The sequence below is a fragment of the Staurois parvus genome, unplaced genomic scaffold, assembly GCF_062004578.1.
Source record: "Staurois parvus isolate SC_StPar_1 unplaced genomic scaffold, SC_StPar_1.0 ptg000213l, whole genome shotgun sequence".
In the NCBI taxonomy this organism is placed as follows: Eukaryota; Metazoa; Chordata; class Amphibia; order Anura; family Ranidae; genus Staurois; species Staurois parvus.
Genome location: NW_028318009.1, coordinates 1,417,918 through 1,436,964, shown reverse-complemented (window position 1 = coordinate 1,436,964; position 19,047 = coordinate 1,417,918). Strand labels below are relative to the sequence as shown.

Below are 19,047 nucleotides of genomic sequence, written 5' to 3'. Positions count from 1 at the left end.
AGTGTCAGTGTGAGGAATAGTGTCCCATCATTGGTGTCAGTGGGAGGATTAGTGTCCCATCATTGGTGTCAGCAGGAGGAATAGTGCCCTATCACTTGTATCAGTGGAAGGAATAGTGTCACTTCATTGGTGTCAGTGGGATGAATAGTGCCCTATCATTGGTGTCGGTGAAAAGGAATAGTGCCCCATAATTGGTGTCAGTGGAGGGAATAGTGCCCCATTGATTGTGTCAGTGGGAGGAATAGTGCCCCATTGATTGTGTCAGTGGGAGGAATAGTGCCCCATCTTTGATGTCAATGGGAGGAATAGTGTCCCATCGTTGGTGTCAGTGAAACAACTAGTGCCCCATTGTCAGTGGCAGGAACTATGTCCCTCTGTTGCTGACAGAGGGGGGAATAATGCCCCAAGGGCTGGATACACGCAAGCAAAGAGCCGCATCTGTCCCTGGGCCGCAGTTTGGACACCACTGGTTCACACTATAAAATACATGCCAACCGACAAACCCTAATAAAATCCATACTGTATACAGAAGCAAGGCACCGTAACAAAAAAATGTACAGCTAGGTTCTATGAAAATGGAAGGTCTAATTTACTCCCATGCACCAATTTAAAATAGCTTTCGAAAAAAAATAAAATAAAAATAAAGTTTGTACCAAAAAGAGAAAAGAAAAAAATACTCATTCGGGGCTAGCTTCTGTTGCATATAGGAGTTGCATGTGAAGTTGGTTCTTTACTGATGCCTTATGGAAGTGATGGGTTCAAACCCGTTGCAGCTCATGCTCTCACAGAAAGACTTGGGAAACCATTAACACCTTTCAGGAGCATCAAAAGTCAGGCCAAAACTGACCTTTTATTTTCATGGAAGGAAAGTCCCTAAATTTGACCTAATATCAGCATTTTGCAGTCCATATACAGCAGGGCTGGAGTGTGAGACAAAGAAGTAATACAAGGAACCAATTAATTTATGTGCTGGGAAGAAGCATACTGATAGGAGGAGAGAGCAGAGTGACAGAAATATGAGCTCATCACTGTTCTGCTTCTCCTTTCACTGTCCAATGCCAGGATGGGACCTTGTGGACCTCCTGGGCTTTTGGCTCTGCTGGCCATCAAACTGAAGACATTTAATGAAAGTAAAAGTAGTACATGGGAAATCTATAGATTGAAGGTGAATTTTGCAACACAGGCTGTTTTTTTTTAATTTTATCTTTGAATGGGCTATTCATTTTTTTGTTCTTTTTGACTGGGGTTCTGTGTAAATGTCTTGTTGGTAAGTGAAGATTGTACCCATGTACATACAGTATATAAACTATATTGCCAAAAGTAGTGGGCCAGCCCTCCAAATCATGTGATTCAGGTGTTCCAATCACCTCCATGGCCACAGGTGTATAAAAGCAAGCCCCTAGGCATGCAGACTGCTTCTACAGACATTGGTGAAAGAATGGGTCGCTCTCAGGAGCTCAGTGACTCCAAGCGTGGTCCCGCGATAGGTTGTCAACTGTGCAATAAGTCCATCCGTGACATTTCCTGGTTACTAAATATTCCACGCTCAACTGTTAGTGGGATTATAACAAAGTGGAAGCAACTGGTACAACCGCAACTCAGCCATGAAGTGGTAGGCCACGTAACATGACAGGGCGGGGTCAACGCATGCTGAAGCGCACAGTGCGCAGAAGTCGCCAACTGTCTGCAGTCAATAGCTAAAGACCTCCAAACCTGGTGTGGCCTTCAGATGAGCACAACAACAGTATGTAGAGAGCTTCATGGAATGGGTTTCCATGGCCGAGCAGCTGCATCCAAGTCTTACATCACCAAGTGCAATGCAAAGCGTCGGATGCCGTGGTGTAAAGCACGCCACCACTGGACTCTTGAGCAGAGGAGACGAGTTCTCTGGAGTGACTAATCACACTTCTCTGTCTGGCAATCCGATGGATGTGTCTGGGTTTGGCGGTTGCCTGGAGAGCGGTACTTGCCTGACTACATTGTGCCAAGTGTAAAGTTTGGTGGAGGGGGGATTATGGTGTGGGGTTGTTTTTCAGGGGTTGGGCTTGACCCCCTAGCTCTAGTGAAGGGAACTCTTAGGGCGTCAGCATAACAAGACATTTTGGACAATTTCATGCTCCCAACTTTGTGGGAAGAGTTTGGGGATGGCCCCTTCCTGTTTCAACATGACTACGCACCAATGCACAAAGCAAGGACCATAAAGACATGGAGGAGCGAGTTTGGGGTGGAGGAACTTGACTGGCCTGCACAGAGTCCTGCCCTCAACCCAATAGAACACCTTTGGGATGAATTAGTGTAGACACTGTGAGCCAGGCCTTCTCGTCCGTCCGACATCAGTGCCTGACCTGACAAATGTGCTTCTGGAAGAATGGTCAAACCTTCCCATAGACACCCTCCTAAACCTTGTGGACGGCCTTCCCAGAAGAGTTGAAGCTGTTATAGCTGCAAAGGGCGGGCCAACTCAATATTGAACCCTATAGACTAAGACTGGGATGCATAGGACAACTGGGAAGTTCACGTGCGTGTAAAGGCAAGCGTCCCAATACTTTTGGCAATGTAGTGTATATACAGTAAATCAGCTTGAAAACACAAAAAAAACAATACAAATAAATAAAATTAAACCAGATCATTGTTTTTTTTTTTTTTGTCAAGCACTAATAGAGTTAACATTACTTCCTCCTCTTCTGTGTAAAAACTGACCGAGAAGAGGAAATTCTGAATTCTCACTATGTTTCGGGTCAGGTGAATGATTTTCCCCACCTACACCTATGAAAATGTTTGCTGGGAATGTACATCTCTACAAACCACAGAATGAGATAGATCATTCATAGTGCAAGCAAAAAGTGACAGTACAGCTGAGGGTGTTTTACATCTGTATTCTAAAAATATTTTTTATTTTTTTGGATATTCCATCAGTAGGGTGACCACAAAAATATTAGTGGAAGTTCCACTGTGTATTGTGGAGGTGTTGGATCTATTCTACAGAGCAGGCCCCCAGTATTTGACGTCTGCATTTTTAAAAATATATGTACACCCAAATAAATAAACTTTAACATGTTAACCTCTTGCCACCCAGGTAGGATTTATTGCGTCCATGGGCAGCTGACTTTTCTGTGCTGAGAATGTGCTCAGTGTAGGACCTCTATGACTCCAGTGATTCCCATTACAAGAACCTTTACAACCCCATTGGTACTCATCACAAAAACCTCTACGAACACAGTGATGCCAATCTCAAGAACCTATTAGACCCGCATGATGCTCATTACAAGAACCTCTATGACCACAGTGATGCCCTTGCAAGAATCGCTACAACCTTAGTGATGCCCACCACAAGAACCTCTATGACCCCAGTGATGTTCATCACAAGAACCTCTATGACTCCAGTGATGCCCTTTGCAAGAATCACTACAACTTTAGTGATGCCCTCTGTTGTCCCAGTGATGCCCATCACAAGAACCACTATGACCCCAGTGATGCCCATCACAAGAACCACTATGACCCCAGTGATCCCCATTACCAAAACCTCTATGACCCCAATGATTCCCAAATACATGGGCTTCTCTGCTCCCAGTGATGCCAATCTCAAGAGCCTCTATGACCCCAGTATGCACATAACAAGAAACTATATGACCACAGTGATGTCCATTACCAAATCCTCTACAACCCCAATAATTTCCAAATACAAGGGCCTCTCTTCTTCCAGTGATGCCCATCTCAAGAACCTATATGACACCAGTGATGCACATAACAAGAAACTCTATCACCACAGTGATGCCCATCCCAAGAACCTCTATGACCCCAGTGAAACACATAACAAGAAACTCTATGACCACAGTGATGCCCATCCCAAGAACCTCTATGACCCCAGTGAGGCACATTACAAGATCCTCTATGACCACAGTGATGCCTATTTCAAGAACCTCTATGGCCACAGTGATGCCTATTTCAAGAACCTCTATGACCCGCGTGAGGCACATAGAAAGAACCTCTACAACCTCAGTAATGCCCATTACAAGAACCTCTCTGGTCCCAGTGATGCCCATCCCAAGAATCTCTCTGGCCCCAGTGATGCCCATTACAAGAATCTTTAAGACCCACAGTATCTAGCATCTGTATTTTTAAAATACATGTACTCTCATATAAATAAACTTTAACATGTTAACCTCTTGGCATCCAGGTAGGATCTAATGCATCCATGGGCAGCTGACTTTTCTGTGCTGAGAACATGCTCACTGTGGGACCTCTATGACTCCAGCAATGCCCATTACCTTAGAACCTTTACAACCCCATTGGTACCCATCAGAAAAACCTCTATGAGCCCAGTGATGTCAATTTCAAGAACCTATTAGAGCCCCATGATGCCCATTACAAGAACCTCTATGACTCCAGTGATGCCCTTTGCAAGAATCTCAATAACCCCAGTGCTGCCCATTACAAGAACCTCTGCTGTCCCAGTGATGCCCATTACAAGAACCTCTCTGGTCACAGTGATGCCCATGCCAGTCCCAGTGATGCCCACCACAAGAACCTCTATGACTCCAGTGATACCCTTTGCAAGAATCTCAATAACCCCAGCGCTGCCCATTACAAGAATCTCTGCTGTCCCATTACAAGAACCTCTCTGGTCACAGTGATGCCCATGCCAGTCCCAGTGATGCCCATCCCAAGAACCTCTATGACCCCAGTGATGTCCATTACCAGAACCTCTAAGACCCACAGTATCTAACATCTGTATTTCTAAAAATACATGTACTCTCATATAAATAATTTTTAGCATGTTAACCCCTTGCCACCCACGGAGTTGTTATAGACAGCTGTTAAAGTCATGATCAGGAGCCGATTCTTGATGGGCTCCCGATCATGTGATCACCACAGCCAATCACAATAATCATGTGATTGGGAAACCTGTCCCCCCCCCCCCCCCCAGCTGTAAAAACCCACTTAAAGGGATGCTGGGGCTGGGCTGAAAGGGGATAATTTTCAATATTTCTAAAGCTTTTATTTTATTTAAATCCCGGCAATCCTGCCATGAAGATCCTTGTTAAAGCACTTCTGGCTACAAGGTGACAACCAATATACGCATAGACACGAAAAGCCACTATTAGAATTGTATGTGTCTAAATGCAGCTAATTACGAGTACTATGGTGCGGATTTTAAATAGGATCTTCTGCTAGTTCTGCCAGCAGGAACTTGCTTCCATGCACAAAATACGCATAAGTCTGTGTGGATGAGCCCTTACTCTAAACACAGCCAAACTGACCACACCTGACAATAGGTAAACATACAGTGTGAATGGAACTACTGAAAAAAATCATTACATCCCTTTATATGTATACTGCTAAAAAAAATGAAAGGCAGACTTTGTAATCAGAGTCTAGCATCAAGTCAATGAAACTCCTGGGATTTTGATCTGGTCAGGTAAGTAGCAGAGGAGGGTGTTAATCAGTTTCAGCTGCTTTGGTGTTAATGAAATTAACAACAGGTGCACTAGATGGGCAACAATGAGACGACCCCCAAAACAGGAATGGTTTTACAGGTGGAGGCTGCTGACATTTGTTTCCCTACTCATCTTTTCTGACTGTTTTTCACTAATTTTGCATTTGACTAGGGTCAGTGTCACTACTGGTAGCATGAGGCCATATTCGGACCCTACAGAAGTTACACAGGCAGTCCAACTCCTCCAGGATGGCACACCAAGACATGCCATTGCCAGGAGGTTTGCTGTGTCTCCTAGCACAGTCTCAAGAGCATGGAGGAGATTCCAGGAGACAGGCAGTTACTCTAGGAGAGCTGGACAGGGCCATAGAAGGTCCTTAACCCTTTGGCAGGACCAGTATCTGCTCCTTTGTGCAAGGAGGAACAGGGTGAGCACTGCTAGAGCCCTACAAAATGACCTCCAGCAGGCCACTGATGTGAATGTCTCTGATCAAACAATCAGAAACAGATTTCCTGAGGGCCTGACGTCCTCTAGTGGGCCCTGTGCTCACTGCCTGGCACCACAGAACTCGATTGGCATTTACCATTGAACACCAGAATTGGCAGGTCCACCACTGGCGCCCTGTGCTTTTCACAGATGAGAGCAGGTTCACCCTGAGCACATGTGACAGACGTGAAAGGGTCTGGAGAAGCCGTGGAGAACGTTCTGCTGCCTGTAACATGGTTCAGCATGACCGTTGGTGGTGGGTCAGTGATAGTCTGGGGAGGCATATCCATGGAGGGACGCACAGACCTCTACAGACTAGACAATGGCACCCTGACTGCCATTAGGTATCGGGATGAAATCCCTGGACCAACTGTCAGACCCTACACTGGTGCAGTGGGTCCTGGGTTCCTCCTGGTGCATGACAATGCCCGGCCTCATAGCGAGAGTATGCAGGCAGTTCCTGGAGGATGATGGAATTGATACCATTGAATGGCCCCCATGCTCGCCTGGCCTAAATCCAATAGAACCCCTCTGGGATGTCATGTTTCAGTCCATCCGATGCTGCCAGGTTGCACCTCAGACTGTCCAGGAGCTCAGTGATGTCCTGGTCCAGATCTGGGAGCAGATCCCCCAGGACACCATCCGTCGTCTCATTAGGAGCCTCCCCGACGTTGTCAGGCATGTATACAAGCACGTGGGGGCCAAACTACTGAGGACCAATTCTGAGTTGCTGCAATGAAATTTCAGCAAAATGGACTCACCTGCTGCATCATTTTTTCACTTTGATTTTCGGGGTGTCTTTGAATTCAGTCATCTGTAGGTCGATCATTTTCATTTCCAACGATGGGGCATCCTTACATTCCTAACACATTACCCCGTCCATGTCAGTACAGAGATGCAGCAGGAGATGTGTCCCCATTGAGATCTGATGGGTTTTCAAAGTGTTCATTTCATTTTTTTGAGCCGTGTATTTAGAAATGTCCTCTAAATTCATATAAACACAGGTTTGACCGTGCCAGTGTTATCGAGGCCTTGGCTTCATCATTTTCTGAAATGTAGGATTGAGCAATTACATGGTATTTTTTTTTACATTTTTGTTTGAATGTTTATGCTTTCAGTTATCATTTTCCTTGTGTCTCAGAAAAAAGTGCAATTTTTTTTGGTACAATAGTGCTTTTAGACTTTAATGGGAACACTTTAAAAAATAAATGAAAATGTATCAAAAACACCTAAAAACCTGTGATGTCCATTAGAAGACATCTACGATCCCTATGATGCTCATTATTAAAACCTCCAAGACCCAGAGATGCACATTACAGGAACTTCTATGGCTCCAGGGATACCCATTACAAGAACATTTACCACTCCAGTGCTGTCCATTAGAAGACATCTACGATAACTATGATACCCATTACTAGAACCTCTAGGACCCAGTGATACCCATTTCAAGAACCTCTATGACCACAGTCTTACCTGTTATAAGAACCCATTACAGAAGCCTCCATGACCCTTGTAATTTCCATTACAAGAACTTCCACGACCCCAGTGATACCCATTACAAGAACCTCCACGACCCCAGTGATAACCATTACAAGAACCTCCACGACCCCAGTGATACCCATTACAAGAACCTCCACGACCCCAGTGATAACCATTACAAGAACCTCCACGACCCCAGTGATACCCATTACAAGATCCTCCACGACCCCAGCAATGTCCATTACTAGAACCCCTAACACCCAGAGATGTCCATTACAGGAAACTCTATGACCCCAGTGATACCCATTAAAGAACCTCCACGACCTCAGTGATACCCATTACAAGAACCTCTATAACCCCAGTGATACCCATTACAAGAACCTCCACGACCCCAGTGATACCCATTACAAGAACCTCCACGACCCCAGTGATAACCATTACAAGAACCTCTATAACCCCAGTGATACCCATTACAAGAACCTCCACGACCCCAGCAATGTCCATTACTAGAACCCCTAACACCCAGAGATGTCCATTACAGGAAACTCTATGACCCCAGTGATACCCATTAAAGAACCTCCACGACCCCAGTGATACCCATTACAAGAACCTCTATAACCCCAGTGATACCCATTACAAGAACCTCTATAACCCCAGTGATACCTATTAGAAGACATCTACAACCCCAGCAATGTCCATTACTAGAACCCCTAACACCCAGAGATGTCCATTACAGGACCCTCTATGACCCCAGTGATTCCCATTAGAAGAACCTTTATGACCCCAGTGAGGCAAACTTAACAAGAACATTTACGACTCCAGTGATATCCATTAGAGGACATCTACAATCCCTATGATGCTCACTGTTAAAACCTCTAAGACCCAGAGATGCACATTACAAGAACCTCTATGACCCCAGTGATGCCATTACAAGAACCCCTCTGGTCCCAGTGATGCACATTACAAGAACCCCTTCAACCCCAGCCATTTCCATTTCAAGAATCTCCATGACCCCAGCAATTCCCATTTAAAGAACCTCTAAGACCCCAATGATGTCCATTACAAGAACCTCTAAGACCCCAGCAGTATCCATTACAAGAACCTCTAAGACCCCAGTGATATCCATTACAAGAACTTCTCTGGTCCCAGTGATGCCCATCCCAAGAATCTCTAAGACCCCAGTGATTTCCATTACAAGAACCTCTAAGACCCCAGTGATATACATTACAAGAACCTCTAAGATCCCAGTGATGTCTATTACAAGAACCTCTAAGACCCCAGTGATGTCCATTACAAGAACCTCTAAGACCTCAGTGATATCCATTACAAGAACCTCTAAGATCCCAGTGATGTCCATTACAAGAACCTCTAAGACCCCAGCGATATCCATTACAAGAACCTCTAAGACCTCAGTGATGTCCATTACAAGAACCTCTAAGACCCAGGGGCGGATTGACAACTCATGGGGCCCCCGGGCAATGGGGGATCATGGGGCCCCTGTGTCCTTGCCCAAACTCAAAAAAGCCTATGAAAAAGGTACCAGGGGCATCTCATGGGGCCCCCTACTGACCCCGGGACCTCGGGCAGTGCCCGAGTTTCCAAATGGTCAGTCCGCCCCTGCTAAGACCCCAGTGATGTCCATTACAAGAACCTCTAAGACCCCAGTGATGTCCATTACAAGAACCTCTATGACCTCAGTGATGTCCATTACAAGAACCTCTAAGACCCCAGTGATGTCCATTACAAGAACATCTAAGACCCCAGCGATATCCATTACAAGAACCTCTAAGACCCCAGTGATGTCCATTACAAGAACCTCTAAGACCCCAGCGATGTCCATTACAAGAACCTCTAAGATCCCAGTGATGTCCATTACAAGAACCTCTAAGACCCCAGTGATGTCCATTACAAGAACCTCCACGACCCCAGTGATACCCATTACAAGATCCTCCACGACCCCAGCAATGTCCATTACTAGAACCCCTAACACCCAGAGATGTCCATTACAGGAACCTCTATGACCCCAGTGATACCCATTAAAGAACCTCCACGACCCCAGTGATACCCATTACAAGAACCTCCACGACCCCAGTGATAACCATTACAAGAACCTCTATAACCCCAGTGATACCCATTACAAGAACCTCCACGAACCCAGCAATGTCCATTACTAGAACCCCTAACACCCAGAGATGTCCATTACAGGAAACTCTATGACCCCAGTGATACCCATTAAAGAACCTCCACGACCCCAGTGATACCCATTACAAGAACCTCTATAACCCCAGTGATACCTATTAGAAGACATCTACAACCCCAGCAATGTCCATTACTAGAACCCCTAACACCCAGAGATGTCCATTACAGGAACCTCTATGACCCCAGTGATGTCCATTACAAGAACCTGTAAGACCCCAGTGATGTCCATTACAAGAACCTCTAAGACCCCAGCGATGTCCATTACAAGAACCTGTAAGACCCCAGCGATGTCCATTACAAGAACCTGTAAGACCCCAGTGATGTCCATTACAAGAACCTGTAAGACCCCAGCGATGTCCATTACAAGAACCTCTATGACCCCAGCGATGTCCATTACAAGAACCTCTAAGACCCCAGCGATGTCCATTACAAGAACCTGTAAGACCCCAGCGATGTCCATTACAAGAACCTCTAAGACCCCAGCGATGTCCATTACAAGAACCTCTAAGACCCCAGTGATGTCCATTACAAGAACCTCTAAGACCCCAGAAGAACAATGGCAAGTGGCAGAGGGCCTAGGAAGAAATCACTCAATAGCTCTGATAGCCCAAGATCCTACCCAGAAAACCCAGGCGGCAGATACAAGGAGGACATACGACGGTGAAACCAAAAACGCCCGAAGCTTAAAAACACATTTATGTGTAAGGGCTCGTTCACACCAGCTTTTTAGTCTATGGATAGTGATTTGCACTTGGATCGCTCTTCAGAGAGCATTTGACAGGCAGTGAAGAGGCGTTATCCTGCCTACCTTTATCGCTGCACTGGCACGCTGCAACCACACGTATTGCATGTGGTTGCTTTTGAGAGGTGCTACGCCCACTGAGAGTGCCAGGGGTATTGTAGTTGGGGGTTAAGAGCATGGCTCAGCCATGAGGTTTTACCTCCAACTCATGTGTGAATGAGCCCCAACAACTGGCAATGTATCAGGGGATTCCCTAGCAACAACTGTTTATTTGCTGTGTGTGGGCTCTCCCTGTGTCTCTCTCATGATGTCACTGACAGGTTTTCCCTTTCTAGGTCTGGACATCACACAACCATCTCTGAGGGAACCTGCAGGGCGCCATGACGACACGTCTGACAGGAAACACCATAATAGGTAAAGCGGAACAGTGGGCGGAGCTCTGGACTGTACGGGATTGTTCCGCGGGCGGAGTCTGGGGGGGGCTGTACGTGCTGAAGTTCTTGGAAGGACGGGAACGTGTACGTCCGTGACGTCGGCGGGAGGGGCGCCTTGTAAGCCTGGTCTGGGGGAGTTCTTCGTTCATTCAGGCCGTGAGACGGAACGGCAGAAGGACTTGGTTCGCAGTGACTGTACGTTCCCGCTGGTGACAAGATGATGAACCCGGCCCGGTTTAGGAATGGCGGACTAATTCCCTGTCACCTGCTGTACGGAGGGGGAGGGGCAGTGCTCTCCTCCAAGGACACCCCGGTGGTCCCCCTGGACAAGGACGGCTGGGGGAGGCCTATCGGCTACAACGAGGACGGCTCTCTCCCCAACTCCCAGGGCGAGCTGGATGAGGACGAGGATATGGACGTGGAGTCCGACTCCCTGGGCTCCAATTCCCCATTACCCAGCCCCACCGAGGAGGCCCCGGACACCCTCACCGTGCAGACCCGCACGCTGCTCTACACCCTGTTCACCGAGCAGGCCGGAGCCGGCAAGGGGGACGGGGGCGACAACACCAAGGCCCTAACCACCCTCCGGAGGCTGGGAGCCGAGATCGGAGACAAACACAAGGTGGCCTTCCATGGTGAGTCCGACCACCTACCTCCATAGAGAGACCACCTACCTCCATAGAGAGACCACCTACCTCCATAGAGAGACCACCTACCTCCATAGAGAGACCACCTACCTCCATAGAGAGACCACCTACCTCCATAGAGAGACCACCTACCTCCATAGAGAGACACCACTTACCTGGGCTGGGGACTGACCTCCATACATAGTACATAGTTATCCAAGCAGGGCAAACATATATATATAAATTCAAATAAAATGGGGTTAATAATTTTAGAATACTCATCTCTGAGAAGAGGGGAAAATATATATATATATATATATATCTATATATATCTATATATATATATATATATATATCATTTTTAATTAGTGTATATCCTAAAATGTTTTTTTTATATTAACATTGCATTCAAAAAAAGTTCTAATATTTTATAATATTCAGCTCTACAAATGTAGAGAACATTTTTTTAATAATAAATTTAAGAGATGAATATCCTAACATGTTTTTTATGCAGTGTTACATTAAAAAATGGTAATTATCCAAATATTATAAAATGTACACAGAACAATATTTTTTTTATCTCCCCTGAAGTTTTTGTAGATGAATAAATTGCTGTATTCTAAAGAAAAAAAATACCTCCAGGATACCTAAGAAACGGGAATGAAAAATGAATAGTAAAAAAAAAAAATTTTTTTTTTTTTACAGAGAAGTCTAATTTTTTTTTAATTGACTGCAAATTAAAAATGTTTTATTCATGCAATTAATGGATGGGTGTCTCAATTAAAAAAATAAAAATCTATAGGCTGCCTAAAATATATGAAGGGGGGTGGGGATTGTGTGTGTGTGTGTGTATATGTATATATGTGTGTGTGTGTGTGTGTGTGTGTGTGTGTGTGTGTGTATGTATATATATATTAGTATTATAATCATTTTTCAAAAAGGGATACTGTAAACATATCTTACTAAAGGGTTCTTAAGTATCCTGGAGGTATTTTTTTTTTTTCTTTAGAATACAGCGATTTATTCATCTACAAAAACTTTAGGGGAGATAAAAAAAAAATATTATTCTGTGTACATTTTATTATATTTGGATAATTACCATTTTTTTAAAAAGGGGTACTGTAAACATATCTTACTAAAGGGTCTATCCTCTTTAACTCCTTTTTTCAGGTGGAATTATTTTGTAGCTAGGTGTACAGCAGATGTATTCAGTAGTGGAAAGCAGATGGCAAAAAAGTGTGTGCAGAAATGTGTGAGGGTTTTTTTTTTTTTTTTTTTTTTGAAGCTAGTTCTAGATTTGCATTGAGCTCTTTGTGCTTTTCTTAGTGTGTATTTGCATGCGGTGGGCCTGAGCTGTTGATTGCGCACACTCGCTGGCCCTGCTGGCTATGATCCCTCCAGAGCTGTTGCATGCAGAGTGTATACGTGGTGTACAGCAAGCGCACAGAAATGCTGCGACTCCACCTCGCATACCGATCTTCTTCCTGCTGTGGATGATGTACAGCCGTGTTTGTTCGTTGCTCACATAAGTTGAGGAGCCAGTTTTGCAGGATTGGCAATTATTGTTCATAGCGAGCTCATCCAGCTTCCTTTTTCTGTTTTAATAACAGAATAAATCTTCCTGTATTGTGCAGATTGAGTGATCTTAGTAGTTGTGTTTACAAGCTGGCTGTGTGTGTATGTATATCTCCCCACACATATATTATAATGTGTCTGTGTGTATATGTGTGTGTGTGTGTATATATATAATCTATCCCCCCCACATATATTATAATGTATATGTGGGTGTGTGTGTGTGTATATATTATACACACACAATTTATTTGGGTCAACAAAAGTCTGGATCCTGTCCTGTGTGATAGTCTGTCGGATGGTCCCAGCAGTCATTGATTTGACAGATCAAAACCTTGACCAGCTTTGCTCCCAATATGCCTGTCTGGCAGCTCTTTGCCCCTTCTAGTTGCATTCACACTTTCGACTGTGTAGGCGTGTTTTTTTTTTTTTTTTATATTGTTGCAATCATGTCATCAGATAAGACTGGTTCCTGGTTCACTGGAAATTTCCAGCCATTACAGTACGCCTTCGTGTTTTCTGAATTTTTATCTTTTTTTTTTTTTTATCTTTGTCCTCCTCCCTGTCCAATCTTTTTATCCTTGGTGCTTTTTTTATTTTTTTTGAGGCACATTGCCTAGACTCGGGAATTTAAACTCCAGTAACCCCTGCTGGTTTGCAAGCTGCATCCTGTTTAAATTCTTCTATAATTTATGACCATCCCCTTTGAATAATGCATTATTCCAGCGCATGGTTTCCTCCCCCCTGGTTTCCATTGATAATCTGGTGTTTTTCCAGACAACGCGAGCAAAAGCAGAGGGAGGAAAATGAAACTCAGTTTGGTGTTTTATGTTGCGTTTTTCAAACATCCTGTTTTGCAGCGTTGAGCAATGAACAAAAAAAACACTATATATATTTTTTTTTTTTTTAATATTCAACACTTCCTCCATCTGGTTATGTCAGTTTTGTGGCACTCTGAGCTTTGGTAAAACATCGCTGCCAAGTCCATCTGTTTTATTTTTGTATTGTGTAAAGGCCATTGACCAGAAGCAACTGGATCCAATTCTGTTGGCTCCACTTTGGTTTTTATTCACTGTGTTGCTTTGGGACCCATTCACCAAGTTTTTCACCCTTTGCAATGGGCTTTCTCACTCTCTATCCCTAAAATAATTTTCAGGTCTTGGTGAACCCTTGCTACAAGGTAGATCTACAGTTTGCAGTAAATTGGTGATCCCTAAACTGTAGAACATTTTGCATTCTAATAAGCTGCCATGCCTAGCATATTTGACACCATGGGGCATTTTTTTTTTTTTTAGGATTAGTAATTGTGAATGAAGAATATTAGAGAAGCAAATCGGTGAAATGTGGTGTCCCTCCAACACAGGGGTGGACAAATTTAATATGGAATGCAGGAGCCAGTTTGTCCCTGCAGGAGCCAGCTGCATTTTATTTTTCATGGAAGCGGCTCCATTGACACTAATAGAGAACCTTAAGTTTAGGCGCCAGCTGTAATTTTTAAGGTGCATTTGCTACCTGGCTCCTTGGATTTGGCCAGTCCTGCCCTGATATTACTGCCAGTGTGGAAGTGCTCCCTAGTGTTAGTGGCCAGTCTAGGTAAGAGACCAATTGGCTATCGTTCTCTGATCAATGAACCTGCCCCCTAGGAACCTCTGGAGGAATACTGCTTGAGAGGGGCTGCAATTAAATTATTTTCTCTAGAATTGCATTGTGTCTTGGGAGGGGGGAGCTCTGGGCAGTCTATTGGGGGGGAGGGAGGGGGGAGCTCTGGGCAGTCTATGGGGGGGGAGGGAGGGGGGCGCTCTGGGCAGTCTATTGGGGGGGCGCTCTGGGCAGTCTATTGGGGGGGCGCTCTGGGCAGTCTATTGGGGGGGCGCTCTGGGCAGTCTAGCATGAGGGGGGGGCGCTCTGGGCAGTCTAGCATGGCGGGGGGGAGGGGAGGGCGCTCTGGGCAATCTAGCATGGCGGGTGAGGACAGGGGTGCTCTGCCCAGTCTAGCATGGCGGGTGAGGGGGCACTTTTTACAGGCTGTGGGGTGTTGCTCTTGCCAGCTGTTGGGGGATGGGGTCGCTGTGAGCTGTGTACAGGGGCTGACTATAGAACCAATTTGTGGCTAGGATAAAAGCTATACTAGAAAATACAAATGTAAGAAATGGAGGCTTTTAGGCATTGAATGCCCACTGTGTGCAAAACAAAGGTTCAGCACTGATTTTCATGTATGTTAACAGAAGAGTTTGGTCAGAATTGTTGCAAGGTTAAAGAAATATAAAAGCAGTCCTGCATCTCAGTGAATTGGTCCTTTATGTGTTTATCTGTATATTTTGTCTGTCAGTCTTGCCAGATTTCTGTGCAGCAGCAATGCCATTGTTGCCATTGTCGTCATTTTTATTAGGGAAAGCAACACTCCTCCATCTTGATATTCTGCAGGCAATATGCTGCCCAAAATGGGTTTCTTTGGGTGTCCGCATTCCATTATTGTTGCACTTTTGTGAACTGAGCTGATATGTGCAAAAAACAGCTTTTGCTCCTGGGCTGCTTCTGCTTTTGTCATTGCAGAACTTACTGTATTGGTCAAGAATGTGAACAACTGAGGGCTGATTTCTGGTAACTGAAGCTGAAATATTGCTGCCTGCAGCAGCCAATCAGATTTCATCTTTCAAGAGCAATGGGGAACCTAGTTGCAATGCAGTTGGCTGCAGTTTTGTTTTAAAGGGGAAGCTTTAAGGGATAGAAATATTCCAGTATTCCTTTTTCACTAATAAGGTAGTCACTAATGTGGAGCAAGGATGTAACCATTGGAAGCATCAACACATCTGACCTGCACATACTTGTTCCAGGTCAGTGACTGGGTATGGAAGAAAGGACCTTGCATGGTCCATGAGTCGCCAAGTGTGGAAGAAAGTATTTTGCATGGGCAACTGTGGGAGTTCTGTCTGTGCTGACAGGTTCCTTTTAACAAATCAACATTCCTCCTATAAGTTGTTCCTCAAAGTTGGCATCTCTCAATGTCTCTGGTTCTCGGTGGTGGCCAGTCACATACAGACTAAATTTGATCATATGTTGTGCCTGCCTTTGCTGATGTTAATGCTAGCAAATTTTTTTCTCCAAATATCAACCTGGATATTTAGTGGTCTTCCCTTCTTTATTCCAGGAATGTTACAGAGGTTGTCTATAGAAAATGATAACGACATTCAGAAACTCTCTGAAGTTCCTTCCATGGTCTTCAACGATGGGATTACAAACTGGGGTCGGATTGTTACCTTGATAAGTTTCGGAGCTTTTGTGGCCAAACATTTGAAGAGCATAAAGTTGGAGCACTGCATTCGTCAACTGGCAGACAACTTCACAGATTATCTTATGACCCAAAAAAGAGAATGGATTGTACAACACAATGGTTGGGTGAGTATTGTGCTTTTGCTGAGCTCCTCTTTTGGTTGGATGTTTGGAGATTTTCCAGGATACACTCAATGGGGGGGGGGGGGGGAGGCCCATGTGGGATATGTATGGCGACCCCTTTTAACAAGTAACTAAAAGATGACCTTTTGAATGTCCCCTAAGAGTTTATGGTATTTTCCACCGGCTGTAGACTGTCCTGTAACTTGAAGGATCTGAAATCTTGTGGATATTAAAAGGAACTTGTGTAAAGGTCATACTTGTGATCTCCTTTTAAATCCTAGTTTCCTGCTACTTAACCAGTAGCTTCAAAACTATGAGCCTCAGACTTGGAAGAGCTAAGCAGATCAGTCTGGCTGAGAAAATACAGATGTCAGATCACGAGATTTCCCTCACTTTGGATATGTCCTCTTGCTTTCTGTTTTGACAGGAAATGCACGTAAAATTCCCAAATATGCCAATAAGGCCCAAGACTGAGTTTTAAGCATTGCTACTATGAACGCAAAATAGTTTTCCTGGCTGCTGCACACCTCACCTGGTCATGTGGTAGACCGATAAAAGCGGCTTTAGCTCAGTGCCTCAAACGGTCTGCGTGTTTCAAGTGGTGGGACGAAACGCGTCAGTAGCATGGACTGAGGTGAAGCTGCTGTTACCGGTCTACCACATGACTGGGTGAGGTGTGAAGGAGTTGGGAAACCTCTTTACTTTGCCTGCATGCTCTGGATCTGATTTAAACCCATTTCCAGCCTGTGCCCTTAGTGTTTCAGTGGCATCCATCCTGCTGGACCCAAACAGCCTGACTGGGGATCCCCAAGCACTGTTCTAGGGTTACATTGCTATTATGAACATTATGGCTGTCACTACAGTAGATACAGTATGGTGGCATATTTTTGCTTAATAGCTAACAGATTAACCACCTTTTTAGTACTGCTCAGAACAGCAGGAGGGAGACTAACTTTTGAACAATTTGAATGTGGTTGAAAGACTAATTTATAAATGTTACCTTTTTACTAGTTGAGCTGTTGGTGAATTTTAAGAAGATTTAATGTCTCGTTTTCCTTACAGGAGGGATGTGTGGAATTCTTCCATGTTGAGGACTATGAAAGTGGACTAAGGACCGTTTTGATGGCCTTTGCAGGCGTAGCAGGTCTTGGAGCAAGCCTGGCATACATGATCCGGTGAACTTGTCTTAATTTTTTTTTTTTCTTTTTCGTTTTTAACTGATCCTGACAATTACCAACAGTCTTTGCTCATGGCTTCTTTGATGCGACGCAAATAAAGGAGATGTTTCTCGCTGTGTCTGCCACCCACCATTTGCCAGAGTCAGATGCAATGCAAGCTTGGGCTATTCCTTCGACAGTGGAGGAGGATTTATTTTTACAAACTGTTGACAAACGCCATCTTGTCATTGTTAAATCTTTATTTTTTTCTACAAATAAATTTAATATATTTTCGCAAAAAGTGTGAACTTTTGTTGAAAATAAAGGTACACATCTTTCAACTCTTTTGGTGCCTGAATGAAAGCTATCCACTGGCACCAAGGGAGCTGAGACCATAAGTGATGAAAGCTCTGCTCTCGTAAGTAAAATATAAAGTGTAAATATGTATAGAAAAATGTACAGATGTGCCATCTAGCTGGTGTACAATACATCTTACCATTGTGAATTTTTGTTTGTCACCGCAGACCCTACATAATGGCAGAGATGGAGGTTTTTTTTTTTTTTGTTTTTTTTTTTCTCCCCACTTATTAAAAAATAAAATTTGACCCCCTAAATTTTAAGAGGGAAAAATTAGGACTTAATCTTGGAAGCCTGTTCAGCTGTTTTTTTTTTGTTTTTTTTTTTTTTTTCTTTTCTTTTCTCTGCTCTGTATGTTTAACCCTCATCTATTGAATAGTCCAGAAATTATATTAGTCTAAAACAGATGTTATAATATGCTATGCTTCCCTTTTTTTTTTATTTAATATATTCACTGGTCACTCTGGAAGATGCCATTTTTAATATTTCTCATGAACCGATTAACTATATTTGCTAGAAACCTGCTTCAAATGGCCCCTTTTTCGAGTGACAGATGTTCTCCAAGACCTTTTCACTTGATCTTTTGAATGCAAAGCTAACCTTTTTCAATCACAAACTCCCATGAGGTTCTTTTTAGGTTTAGATCTTGTTTCATGTTGAATGTTTTCGTTACAAAGGAAAAAAAGAAAAAAAATCTGTCTTGCCTTGAAAATCACCCCGAGTCTCAGTTGTCCTTCCCTTTTTTTTTTTTTTTTTCCCCTAAACTTTATCAAGTAACTTGGGTTATATTAACCCTCAATTGGTTTTGTTTCTTGACTTCTTGTCAAGAAGTACCAGTTGTTAATCTTTTGAAACCATAGTTATCAATATGGTGCTAACAGGTTTTTTGTTTTGGTTTTTTTTTTTTTTTTGTTTACGTTGAATAAAATCCCTATTTTGGTTATGTTTTTGTATCATTGTATTATTCGAGTGAATGGGTTCCTGAATTGTGTTTTTGACTTCAGTGCCAATTGGATAGTGATAATATAAATTGCTCTAGTCCTATTTCACAAATGATGGGTTTCTGTTGGTGGACAACTAGTTCTTTAAAGAGAACTGGTCATCTGTTACACCTAAGTAAATGGTGCCTGTTGCAGATTACACTCTAGGTCCATGTTAACCAAC

General features: G+C 43.8%; 1 protein-coding gene across 1 annotated transcript; it reads left to right on the top strand.

The window, feature by feature from the left end:
- The first annotated feature begins 10,905 nt into the window (after window positions 1-10,905).
- On the top strand, window positions 10,906-18,826 carry MCL1 (MCL1 apoptosis regulator, BCL2 family member). The gene is made up of 3 exons (XM_089678951.1): window positions 10,906-11,413; window positions 16,125-16,372; window positions 17,432-18,826. Exons 1-3 carry the CDS (start codon window positions 10,996-10,998, stop codon window positions 17,546-17,548), a joined length of 783 nt encoding a protein of 260 aa, XP_089535077.1. The 5' UTR covers window positions 10,906-10,995; the 3' UTR covers window positions 17,549-18,826.
- Window positions 18,827-19,047: the final 221 nt, after the last annotated feature.